General features: G+C 35.0%; 3 protein-coding genes across 3 annotated transcripts in view; all 3 read right to left on the bottom strand.

Annotated features, from left to right (window-relative positions):
- The window catches only part of pip (heparan sulfate 2-O-sulfotransferase pipe), an 85,074-nt gene extending 80,980 nt beyond the window's left edge, over positions 1-4,094 (bottom strand). Inside the window, exons 1-2 of the mRNA XM_089731475.1 lie at positions 3,901-4,094; positions 2,786-3,038 (exon numbers count right to left, since the gene is read on the bottom strand). Coding sequence (XP_089587601.1) covers positions 2,786-2,829 — 44 coding nt within the window. The 5' untranslated portion in view covers positions 2,830-3,038; positions 3,901-4,094. The remainder of the gene's footprint in view (positions 1-2,785; positions 3,039-3,900) is intronic.
- A 4,658-nt stretch (positions 4,095-8,752) lies between these two features.
- LOC114251044 (uncharacterized) lies at positions 8,753-11,676 on the bottom strand. The gene is made up of 4 exons (XM_028185220.2): positions 10,601-11,676; positions 10,171-10,528; positions 9,852-10,095; positions 8,753-9,766 (listed from the first exon to the last, which is right to left on the bottom strand). The coding sequence occupies exons 1-4, from the start codon at positions 11,109-11,111 to the stop codon at positions 9,467-9,469; spliced, it is 1,413 nt and encodes a 470-aa protein (XP_028041021.2). The 5' UTR covers positions 11,112-11,676; the 3' UTR covers positions 8,753-9,466.
- Positions 11,114-11,676, bottom strand: cnir (cornichon-like protein). The gene has a single exon (XM_028185222.2). The coding sequence runs from the start codon at positions 11,582-11,584 to the stop codon at positions 11,114-11,116; it is 471 nt and encodes a 156-aa protein (XP_028041023.2). The 5' UTR covers positions 11,585-11,676.
- Positions 11,677-12,637: the final 961 nt, after the last annotated feature.

Here is a 12,637-nt window from a genome sequence, read left to right on the forward strand (position 1 = left end):
AACAGTAGTAAGTAGCGAGTTTGGCAGTACATCAGCAATAAAAACCAGAAAAATATATAGTATATCAACTCTCAGCGAGAATAATGGCTGTGACGTACGGACAGAGAGGTTGTACCAATAACCAAGGATGTTCTTGGCGTTTTGATCGCAGAGTGGTGCAAAGCCCTAATAAATACAGAAGTATACTCTTCAGATTTTTCACTAACGTCTTGATTCAATATGAATTCAATAATAAACTCAAAATTTTAAATTTTGAATTTTTCTAAAACCAGAAAATATTAATATAATTCTAGAAAATAAAGAAATTGGAAAGTTTTACATTTTTTATGCTACGATTTGTCATTTAATGCCTAATCTAGATTTTTAATGTCTTACATTTGAATAAAACTAAAATAAAAAAAAACTCGATCCACTTTCCCTAGTAAATTATAATTAAAATAACTCTAAATTAGTGTTCCGTTACGAATAAAGAATTTTATGATTATGGGAAAATGTAAAATCCTGGTTGTGGGAATATCAAACGAGAAAAGCAAAAATGTATAGAAGCGGAACGAAATGTTGATAGCAAGAGTAATCATTAAAATATTTTCTCAGGAACAAAATATCACTATATAAATATTTCTCGTAATTTTTTAATTCTTGTACCTTCGAGAATCAGTACAATCGTAATAAAAAATAAATCTGTTTTTTTAAAACTTTAAACTCTTTAGTGGCTGAAAATTTTTGAATGTGATTTTCAGTTATGTATTATTGTATAGCGGTAGTTATCATACAATAGAATATACATAGTTAGCAATTGCCTGTATCGAGCAACTTTTTCGAGATAAGCTTGTATATATACAGGCTCCGAACAATATTCGGACCTCCTGGCTGAGCCACACCACTACACCTTTTTATTTATTGCATAGAATGGTGGACGAACTCACAGCCCACCTGGTGTCAAGTGATTACCAGAACCCATAGACATCTACAATGTAAATGCCGCCACCCACTTAGAGATATGAGTTCTAGGGTCTCAGTATAGTTACAACGGCTGCCCCACCCTTCAAACCGAAACGCATTACTGCTTCACGGCAAAAATAAGCAGGGTAGTGGGACCTACCCGTGCGGACTCACAAAAGGTACCTACCACTAGTAAAAAGACACCTGTCCTGGTGAAACTGGAAAAGGCCCACGGGCCCCCAGTAATCTTTCAATCATAAAAAACTACATTGGGACCGTCGGTCTTCCGAACAGTCATCCGCTAAGTGGAAAATCTTCGATGTCGTTTCCTCCAAAAGTGTTAATGCTATTAACAGAAATGAGTTTCGCCTAACAATAAGTCTTAATTTGTTAAAAAAAGTCAGACAAAACCTTTTTTGAACGCAACTCAAACTTAGCACCAGGTGCGCTGTGCGTCCACCCATCTAAGCAATAAAAAAAATCGCCCCTAGCTATTCCCTAACAAGTCAAATCTACGTATTAATTATTGACCGCGAAGCATTCGTGAGATCTGGTCTGACAGTTAGCTGTATTCCAAGCTTCGATGACGAGCCAGAAGAAATATGGGCTCTTCTGATGGAATAATTCCCTAAAGAAAACCTCCTTACGGAGGGAAAGAATCACCGATATTATATCAGAAAACGACCACGAACAGAAACGAATACAATTTGATTGTATGAAAATAAAATAATGAAAATTTTAACTAAAAGCGATGGCTGAATCCCCATTTCGCTTTGTAATTTTGATAACTAAACCACAAAAATACAGATCATGGAAATGTAAAATACAGAAAACATATTCCCGTTTTCAAGAACGTTCATAAATCAAAAGAATGATTATGATAATTAAATAAACACAGGAAGCTAAACAGGATGTTTTGTGTTTGAGAGAGACTAATAGTCGTCGTTAATGATGCCGTAAGTTTTAAAAATACAACTTCGTTTTTTTTATTTATAGATTTATGGTGTCGTGGTGTCTAAAGTATCACCACTTAATTTCTTCCCGTGGGTTTTAGTAACAGCGATTAAGCGAATCACCGGATCAATCATGCCTATTTCTACCGCGGAGCATTCGTGTGTTCCGGCTTGAAGAACGCGATTGCAGTTGTACAATACTTTTGAGAAATCGACCTCACGTCTCGGCCGAGTGCCGGTATTTACATTGTGCGTATGGATTCCAGTAACCGCTTTAAATCAAGTGGACCGTGAACTCGTTAATCCATCTAAGCAATAAAAGTATTAAGCTGTACCATATCAAAGTATGTACGTTTTTAACATTTAGGCATCGAAACCTATTCACTTGTTTTTTATAAGTAGTTTAATGACACTTTTCTATAGCGTGGCCATTGTTAAAGGTTTTAAGTAAAGTCAATGCTCCAATAGCGAGTTAGTGCAACAATGCTCGATATATTCACGACAAAAACGTTCGACAACGCAGTCGTTTATGTGTTCGGCTCGTGTCATTCACCTGTCTAAGGAAATCTTCAATTGTATGCGTAAATCGATGCCATTAAAACAACATCTGTCCAATGATAAGATCTGAATTTAAATGAGTTACATACTTGGCAATTACACTATGTAAACATTTTCAATGATTGCATTATATAAGCATAAATTATTATTTGCCTAAAAAAATAGCATGTTTTATAACTTCGTCGAGATGCCCTTACACAAAATATTCCTTCTAATAAATACTCCAGTGGTCCACACTATTTTCCTAGAACTTCTTTGTGAAATGTTGAGTATTTCTCAGGAAAGAAAACTTGATATTCCGTATGACATTATTTATGTTAATTGATACTCACCGCTTCGGCACACTAATCCGACGTTGCCGGAACAGGTGATCCATTGTTCCTTTCAGCTTTGTCTTCCTCGGACTCTCCCACGCAAAGGTAAAAAAACTTTCACTCAATCCCAAGTGCTCTGGCGCATCCACCAAATATTATATAACGCGATTGTATTGTTTTTTTTTTAAAATACTATGTCCACTTCACTTCACGTTTGTTTCTTTACACGGTTCAGTGAATTCGGGTCTTCTATCGCAACACAACTGGTAACCTGTTTGAAGGGAAATTTTGCGTTTTGTTTCAAAATGAAGTAGCGATTTTTCAGGAAATGGAAGTGTTAAACTAATTGTTATAATAAATTAATATTATGTAGAAAGGTTGAAATAATACGCTGAGGAAGCACAATACGTAGGTGTAACGTAATCATGAAGCGATGAGCAAGAGATTAATGTTTTGGGACTGCGGAGAAAGTGAACGCGTTACAATGCTCTGACAGACGCCGTTCTTCCCGCTACATTAGCATTAGAGCCGAGTTTAATATCAATGTCATGTACAAATGCTACGTTTTTGTTTTTATTCGCATAATCATTCACATTCACACAGCCTCTTCGTTATGTGATATTTAGCTTTCTCTATACATTAGAAAACAATGAGGCCTCCGTACCGATATAAAAATTACAATAATTCAAAGACTGTGCGTTCGGGGCTTTTAGGGTTCTTATAAATTTATTTATTCATTCTGTGTAGCACGTTCGATGGTGGTCGAATGATTAACGTGTGTTATGAAAGCCCAACTTAATTTATGAGGGCCTATTATACAGATTAATGATGTACTTACTAAAATGCAACGTTATAATATTCAACTACTTTATATATGCACAACGAGTTTTATTTTAATTAATTTTACTCAATACATAATTATAAGTTTATAAATTAAACTGTAATATAACATTGTTTTGCACTGATTACAATTTAGGGAAGTGAAATATTATGTACGTTTTATATATAAAACATATTCTGTTTTAAATTAAAATAGAAAAGTAAGGTAAATGACAAATTACATCAAACAGATTTATACCAAAATATAGTATTTATTAAAACTTTCCCAATGTCGAACTAATTGACGTACATACCGAACACAATTTGCAGTCACATCGACAGCAAAAAACGAATTATTTTTGCTGATATAGTTTATGTTATGAATTAAAACACACGCAAGAGATTCACGGACGATATCAAAGCACGCGTGACTTTCTAGCCGAGTGTTGGCGGCAGATAGCTGTGAGGAACGTGCGATCTCGCGGCCTTGTGGCTGAGCACTGTCTGTAACTACCACTTACCACTTACCAGCGAAGCACACCCCGCTTTTCTGAGCATCACTTTATTCTCGAATTCAAATCCCTTCAAAAACTCAATTTGAATTTTACGACAAGTTCTATTTTTACAACGGATTTAGTTATGAGATATGTTTGTATTATGTATGTAAAGGATTTTTTGAAAGTCATTCTCAACGGATTCAACGTGCGGTTAATTTGAAAATTCCAACATGCATCAAGGACCGTTGACAATACAATAATTTTATAACTTCGCTCTCATATCTGGACCAGTGTCTACAGGATTAAAAAAATAAATAAATGAATTGTTAATACAGTTTGCTATTTCAGCGGTTTTTTTTATTTATTTATCTTTAAATTTTGAATCGCAATGTGAACTTGGCTTCGTTAGTATTGTGCAGATACAGATTCATATAAACCGCTTATGGGATCTAAATCTTTTTTTTAAATATTTGGATTAAAAACTAATGCCTTCGAATGTACGACGACGAGCATACGGTCCCGCCAATACTGGAGCTCACACTGTCCACAAGCAACTGTGCGTCTCACAGTTGCTTGTGGACAACAGTAATGTCAAGAAAGAGCACGGCAAATCAGAGTACATTCTGGAAGCTAAAGACAATGTACCATGTACGTTTATCTTTAGACATGAGGCCATTGAGCATCCGTGGCCCAATGGGTAAGATGCTTAAATCATAAAATGTGTATTTTTTTTAACCCTTTGACGGCTGTGTAGGTCAAAAAAGAATTTAAATGTATATATTATTGATTGTATCTTCCATATTAAGCTATGGACATTTCTTGTTTGACATGACAACTATAATAAATCCAGTGACTAAACGAATAAATCTCTTTCAATTTTTTAATTATCTAATTTACATTCTTTAATATTTGTTATTATTGATATTATATTACGATATTATTGTTTATAAATCGCATACACATATAAAACACTCCATACAAATTATATATATGCACATGGTACTATTAAATTAGTACCTAAGCTTTAGTAACTTTGTATAGGTACATACTTAACTTTAAATAATTTTGATTATATGTACTCATATTAAATATATAAAACAAATTAGACACGATCTATCGTACCTATAAGGTCACTTATCGAAAAACAATTTAAACTTAATTTATTTAAACAAATGCTTACCGCACAAACCTATCCAGTTTCTCTTAAAACGTAACAAATACTAAGACGAATAGTATCTGGCTTTTAGGTCATGTTTATGATCAATGTCAAATGCGTTGGATTTAATCCGTTTGGACTATGATTGCGTGTCTACCGGCTTCGTTGTACTCACGCTATACTCCATTAAGCAACAGATAAAAACAAATGAACTTCTTCAAAGCCGATCTGTAAGTCAGACGGTTATTGTTCATGTAAGCCGTTGTCCGTACCAGTTTCTTATATTGAGTACAGTGATCATGTCTTTGTTCTCTAGTTTTTTCGGTCTAACTACACGTGAAAATTGTAAACATGCACGTACTATAGTAGATAATCTGGGATAAAACTCACAAATGGTCATCTGGTCCCAAACTAAGTTATAGCACGGAATACATCCTACCTACCTTATGTAAGTTTCAATATATAGATATAAACCATTGAGACACAGAGCAAGCAAACCCGTGCTTCACACGAATGTTTATCTGAGGTGGCAACCGAACCCACTAATCGGGGGCGTTAATTACTCTACCAAGTCAGTTGAATAATGTGGTATTGAGTCAGTGGTATTTACTAAATACATTAAAACAGAGACATAATTAAAATAGGTAAAGCCTATTATTGATCGAAGGGTAAAGTTATTTTTCAAATATTTTAATTTGTCTTTAGGTCCCGCTGGTTAGTCGCTCGTTAATTTCGATTCAATCATATACTAGATTATTTACAGCGAGATTATGCACATACATATTTATCTAGAAGTCGTCGTGACCTAAAGGACAAGACGTCCGTTGCATTCGTATCTAGAGATGCGTCAGCGTGTACCAATTTTTCTAATTAAATACGTACCTACTTGACAAATGTTCACGATTGACTTCCACGGTGAAGGAATAACAGCGTGTAATAAAAATTCGTCCGCAAGGGTAGGTACCACCACCCCGCCTATTTCTGCCGTGAAGCAGTAATGCGTTTCGGTTTGAAGGGTGGGGTAGCCGTTGTGACTATACTGAGACCTTAGAACTACATCTCAAGGTGTGTGGCGCATTTACGTTGTAGATGTCTATGGGCTCCAGTAACCACTTAACACCAGGTGGGCTGTGAGCTCGTCCACCCATCTAAGCAATACAAAAAATCTACCATTGGCATATCACGTTCTTAAAAACTATCGTAAGAGTTAGATCGAAACAGAGTAGTTATATCAATGCTGCTTGAAGTGAAATGATCGAAACAAAATCAACCTCGCTTTCACTTAGTTTGGTCGAGTTGAAGATAATAAAATAAATAGTATAGCTTAATGGAAATGAACAATATATTTGTTTAAGATTTAGTAAAATTCACGGTTTAAAATTCAAATATACAATTTTTTATTAATATAAATATATGTGTTACGCATTCACTGTCCACCTTATCTTAAGTGAAATAACCATAGACAGCACAAAGTGATTGCAAAAACTCACCTTAAGGCTTAAATGAATTGTATAATCGCTACCCGACAGCCCCACCGTGAAAATTGAATGCAAAACTGCTTTGAGGAAGAAATTTGTAGAATTGCAGTACCTACTCGTACGGAACTAACAGGCGCCCTAACTAACTACCAGGAACTAACAGGAACTAACTGGAAGCCCATTGGACCTTTCATAACAGGCGACCTATAAAAGGTCCATTGGGCCTCCAGTTCCTGTCAAATCTGAATACTCAGGAAGGGTACTCGATACTTCTTTTCCGGTCATCGCCCTCGTCGAACCCCTCGCTTGCAACGAAGGGCTCGGTGAGTAAATTAACCCACAGACACAGTCAACTGAGTTTCTCGCCGGATCTTCTCAGTGGGTCGCGTTTCCGATCGGGTGGTAGATTCTGGAAGCACTGCTCTTACTAGGGTCAGAGTTAGCAACGACAACAGGTTTGAGCCCCATGAGCTCACCTACTAGTTAAGGTTACGCTGAAATGGTCTCTTAAGACCATCAGCTTAGGTAAGAATAAAATATACTTCTTTTATACACTAATTAAAATGGCCTGTCATAAATAAATAAGCCATAATTTCGTTCCTATTGATATTGAAACAGTAACTGTTTTAAAAATGATTCGTTATATTATGGTACAGACAGACTTGTTCACAGTTCACCCGATCACAAGTTTACAAATGCATATACCACACGATGAGCCTTCGTCTACCTGCGGCTCTACCATGAAGTGTTATAATATATTGAATATAAGTGTTATATACAAGGTCAACTTTGATCGGAATTTGACCTGTCCTACTATTGCGGTAAAAAACCAGCCAGCGAGCGACCATTAAACTACGTTTCAGCACGTTGACAAGCTGATTTTTGACATTTAAACAGCTTTTATTTGAACTGTCTTGCCGTCAAAGCCTGCAGTTGACAAACACTAACTTTTATTGAACTTGGTGCGAGTTTTTTAACGACCTCGATAGCGTAAAAGTTAACTCAAATTTGTAACGAGTTGGAGCGTTTGACGCTAGGGGCGTTTTTCCAACTGCATACAGATTTGAGTTAACTTTTGCCGCTAGGGGCGTTGTTATTTGAAGAGAGTTGTTAGAGTCATTATAGAAAATGAGGATTACTGCCAAGCCATTCGACATACCCGACATTGTATAGATATAGAGACTATGTTTGAAGAATAAGATAATTTACGTATTTTGCGCTCCCGAAAAACTAAGTTCAATCCAGAGATGGGAGATACGTAGCAAAACTCTTTTCGAATCCACTGAGTGAAGGCAGTGGCTCTAGTGACGATTGTTTGGTGGTGATAAGTGTCTATGCCAGAAAAGAGATTATGGGATAATCTAAAGCAATTATTCAGAGTAAATCATGATTTCAGATTTATTATCTTTTAGTAGGGCGTTTTTAAGAGTATGTAGTGCAATCCTACCTATTTCTCCCTCAAAGCAGTTAACCGTTATACGGCAGGCAGTGGCTTGGCTCTGCCCCTGGCATTGCTGACATCCATGAGCAACGGTAACCACTCACCATCAGGTGGGCCGTATGCTCGTCTGTCTACAAGGGCAATAATAAAAAAAAGCGTTCAGTTTTAAGGGTGGGGCTGTGGGTAGCGATTGTAAAATTCAATTGAGAAATCGATTTAAGGTCTTAAGGAGAGTGATTGTATTCACGTTGTGATGTGATGTACGCGGTAACTCCACTTAAAAGGTGGACTGCGAGTACGTTTTATACGTACGTAATATAATGAGACCACGTGGGCCACGTTATCTGGATAACCTATTAGCTGGGTGGACGAGCTCACAGCCCTTCTGGTGTTAAGCTGTCAGAGTCCTATAGATATCAACAACGAAAACGCCGCCACTCATCTTGAGACACGAGTTTAAAGTCCCAATTGTACAGTACAACGGCTGTCTTAGCTTAAAAAACAAAACGCATTACTGCTTCAAGACAAAAATAGGGAGATTGGTGGGACCTACACATGTACATATATGTTTTTCCAGTTATTTAAAATAATTCATTCTACACTTAGATGTTTATTAAATTATGGTAAAACATTTTCGTTTCCAATACATCTTAAAATTATCATATAATAACATCATCATTCATTTAATCAAATTGAGATTTTGTATATATTATAGTTACTATTATATAAAATAGTATAACACATAGGTGTTTAAATAATTCCACACAGACACTGATAAAATATAATATGTATAGTCACTTTTTTATGGATAAGTTAACTGTACTAGAAATTACCTATTATTAAAAATTATGACAGAACCAACTAATATTGAATTTTCTTTCAACAAATTATTGAAATTTTACGGTTCTGACATAGTCATAACATCATAATTATTATCATTTGTGTATACCCATAAACTAAGCGACGTAAGTATGTATTTCATAATTATTTTTTTGTCTGTTAATTTGTTCAGCCATAATTTTCCATTGATAGAATATCACCACTAATTGAATCCATCATTATTTGGAAGCAAAAACAGAAACATTTTTTTAAATTCCTGATTATTCTTATTTTTTTCAACACTTGAACATTTTTAAATGCTAAATTTTAAACACTATGCAAAACACAATCAGAAGTAGTCCTTAGTATGCAGACTAATTTAAATGATTTTAATTAGGCATGGTTTTTATTATCTATGCCACAAAAATTTAATCTATCCTGAAAATTAAGCAAAAATATGTGAATATTATGTGTTTTCAAATTTTTCTTTTAAGTGTCCGATGTTGATAGTAGTTTTCCCCATCCAATGTACACAAAAACTGTAGAGTAAGAGTACATGATTCCAAATTGTTCTCCTGGATCATATCGGTATCGCTTGGCACCAGTATCAGTATTTGATCTCTCAGGATGATTTAGGCCCAATTCTCCATTGCCATAACAACCAATTATCCGTGTATGAGGAAATGCGGCTCGGAAATATTTGAGTTCAATTTCATGCTTTTGATCACGACCAACACACGACAATTTTAGTGCAATGCTATGCTCAAATTGTGGTACCATATTTGCAAACTGTAAATTTATTAAATCATCATTACACAATGAACATTTGTACAGCTCTTCCTTCTTTTACTATATTTAGACATTGAATACATACCTCATTTATAGATTTTTGTATCCTTGCTTTAGCCCATTCAGAGGAGTTCAAAATAAGTGAAAACGAATCAAAATTACTTCTGTTTGAATCTTTGGGAACAAGAAATAATCCAACATTTACTAAGCTTCCACTTACAAATTCAACGTTCTCATTATTACTCTTCACAATGTCAGCTATGCTTTTTGTATCATATATTACATCTTCGACAATACAACCACCAAGTGCATATGGGATATCAGGCTGTCTGTAAATAAAATTATCAACCAATTAGACAGTATCATCTAAACACAAGCAAAATAATAACAACCTTTATACATACACTTTTTTCAAATAATTCAAGAAGACAACTTCTTCCACTGAATGGAACAGGAAAGCCTCAGTGACGTAGGCCAAAACAGTTTTAAATATATATTTTTTTTCCAGTTCATCAATAACATCATAGAATTTCTTTTGCATTTCTTCCACATTTCTGATACTAATGACTTTAAATTCAACATCTGGCATCATAGGTATATAAAGACAACTAATGAATGGATTTGGACGCAAGAACATTTTCTGTGTAATCTTAAACTCATAAGTTGGTGATGACGGAAGTGACATGAATGAGATACAGTTACTCCTCACAGCCAACATACAGTTTTTGGGTGCACTCACATTGTTTTGCAATACATCCACCACTGAAATATTAACAACAAATCAGTATATCTTAGTATTAAAGATAGTTATACCTGAATTATGATAATACATACTAGTGTGTTCATAAGAGCATGGTGGGCTGCATGGATATGGTGAAATTGACCTACATTTGTGTGACATATTAAAGCCCATTTCATTTGCAAAGGTTAAAACTGCTAACGGCTCATTGTATAAAATTCCAGATTGCTTGAACTTCATGATACTTTTTGATGATGCATGTTGTAGTGCTATGACGCAATCAGCAGGCCCCTGTTGCTCTCTCAGTAGTGCTAATACAGCAGAATGCCACAATGAACATACATGCTTGCATATCATTTTTTCCTGCCACGACAAAACTCTTAATATTCGTTTAACTATAACATAATTGTTCATAACTTTCTCTACCAAGTCGTTGTCGCATGTTATAGGATTAACATCTCTTTGCAACTCTCTTTTATCGACATATGCAGCTATATTTTTAGGTAAAGATAACTTTACACATTTCAAATCATCTGATGAGGAGAGGCTGCTGTCATCATTGTCTGCCTCCTCTTCAAATGTTGAAGTTTTTGGATTTTCTGCCATTTTTACATTTCAGTCACAATCTGATCATCAGAACCTGCTATGGGATTACCTTTTAGAAGTGCCAGTATGAAGCAATAAAGGTAAATAAAGAAAGATACTAAATAATATCCTATATAGATCATTAGATCCCTTAGATGTTTCCGAAGCTGTCCACGGTTCAGAATCTCTGCTGGGTCATACTTTCCAAGATTACCTTGAGGTATCGTAAAATATTCATATGTTAGCCATATAAACAAGGGTAAATTGAGGAAAAACAATACAAGTTGCCCATGTGTCACCAATAAGAAGGTAATGAAAGTGTGAGCAATATACTTTGGCACCAACCAGTAATTCAGTTTATCACAGCATTCTTGGGCATTTAGGTAATCACACTCTAAATCAGACAACGTTATTATGTAATAAATTAATAGAAATAATACAGCACCAGTGTCAATTAAACACAGAGAGAAAAGTACTGTTTCGGCTAATATCATCACGCAGAAATACGAGTTAGTTCAATATCGATTTAGCAATACACCATACAATTAATTGCTCTTACACAAAATTATCACCGGAGTAATGTACTAAAATTACACAAAATAATAATAACTACTACAGTAACACAAAAATCTTAATTTTAGAAACCACTGATTCATTGGAGTCATGTATCCGTAATCACCAAAACGACTCATGGATTCAATTGCACAAACATATTCCAATTCCAATTATTTGCCTTCACTTGTAGACTACAACAATGTAGGAAGTAGGTACGGTATCAAATCCCGAGTCGGACGGAATGTTGCTATTACTAGGTATTTAGAGGAATTTATTAATTGTAGCAAATAGCAATGGAATAGCAAAATAGTAGGTATAATAACCGGCAAACTTCTTGAGCATTTGTCGACGTAGTGGGGGTAAGTTTGCGCATGGTACACTCACGTGCAAAAACATTACTTACTCTGCGTCATAATGCTATTAAATTATTAAAATCAACATATGTATTTATTTATAAATTTATTAGAACATCAACAAAACATATAGGTTAATAATTGTAATAATTTAATCTTGGGGTAAAATAGATATTCCTTCTATTAAGTCAAAACTAGAGCTGTTGCCAGGTCTTGGTTCAGTTGAAGCGAAGCTGGTATTTGTAATTTTTTTTTCGTTATCATAATCTTGACCATCATCATCATCACTGTTTTCATCACCCGAGTCGCTATCATCGTGATGAGTCGACATAGGGCTCATCGGCGTAGTTTACAACTCGGTCGATTCGGTCTTCTTTTTTGTCTATAATTAATTATTTTTTGAAGATATTCGATTCGTAGTAATCGAATGTTACTTTTTTCATTTACCAGCTTCCGATTATTTTCTGTTCTTTTTTTCCATCTGAAGCCTAGCTCTTTCATAATCCGTCGTAAGCTTAATTCCGAGCCATTAAAATTTATATCTTCTTTAAATTTTTCGAAGCCTTTCTACGGTATGGAGTTTCGCTGCTTGTTATGTAGTTATTATGATTACATCTTTTTATTACAGATTGAACGAAA

The sequence above is a fragment of the Bombyx mandarina genome, chromosome 11, assembly GCF_030267445.1.
Source record: "Bombyx mandarina strain Sakado chromosome 11, ASM3026744v2".
Lineage (NCBI taxonomy): Eukaryota > Metazoa > Arthropoda > Insecta > Lepidoptera > Bombycidae > Bombyx > Bombyx mandarina.

Excerpts from the sequence above, each read along its gene's own strand:
- LOC114251044 (XM_028185220.2), bottom strand. The coding sequence starts at position 11,111 with ATGGCAGAAAATCCAAAAACTTCAACATTTGAAGAGGAGGCAGACAAT. Across the intron at positions 10,529-10,600 it reads ATGCTCTTATGAACACACTA|TGGTGGATGTATTGCAAAAC; the intron begins GTATGTATTATC and ends TTAATATTTCAG. Across the intron at positions 10,096-10,170 it reads TTGAATTATTTGAAAAAAGT|ACAGCCTGATATCCCATATG; the intron begins GTATGTATAAAG and ends TTTTATTTACAG.
- cnir (XM_028185222.2), bottom strand. The coding sequence starts at position 11,584 with ATGATATTAGCCGAAACAGTACTTTTCTCTCTGTGTTTAATTGACACT.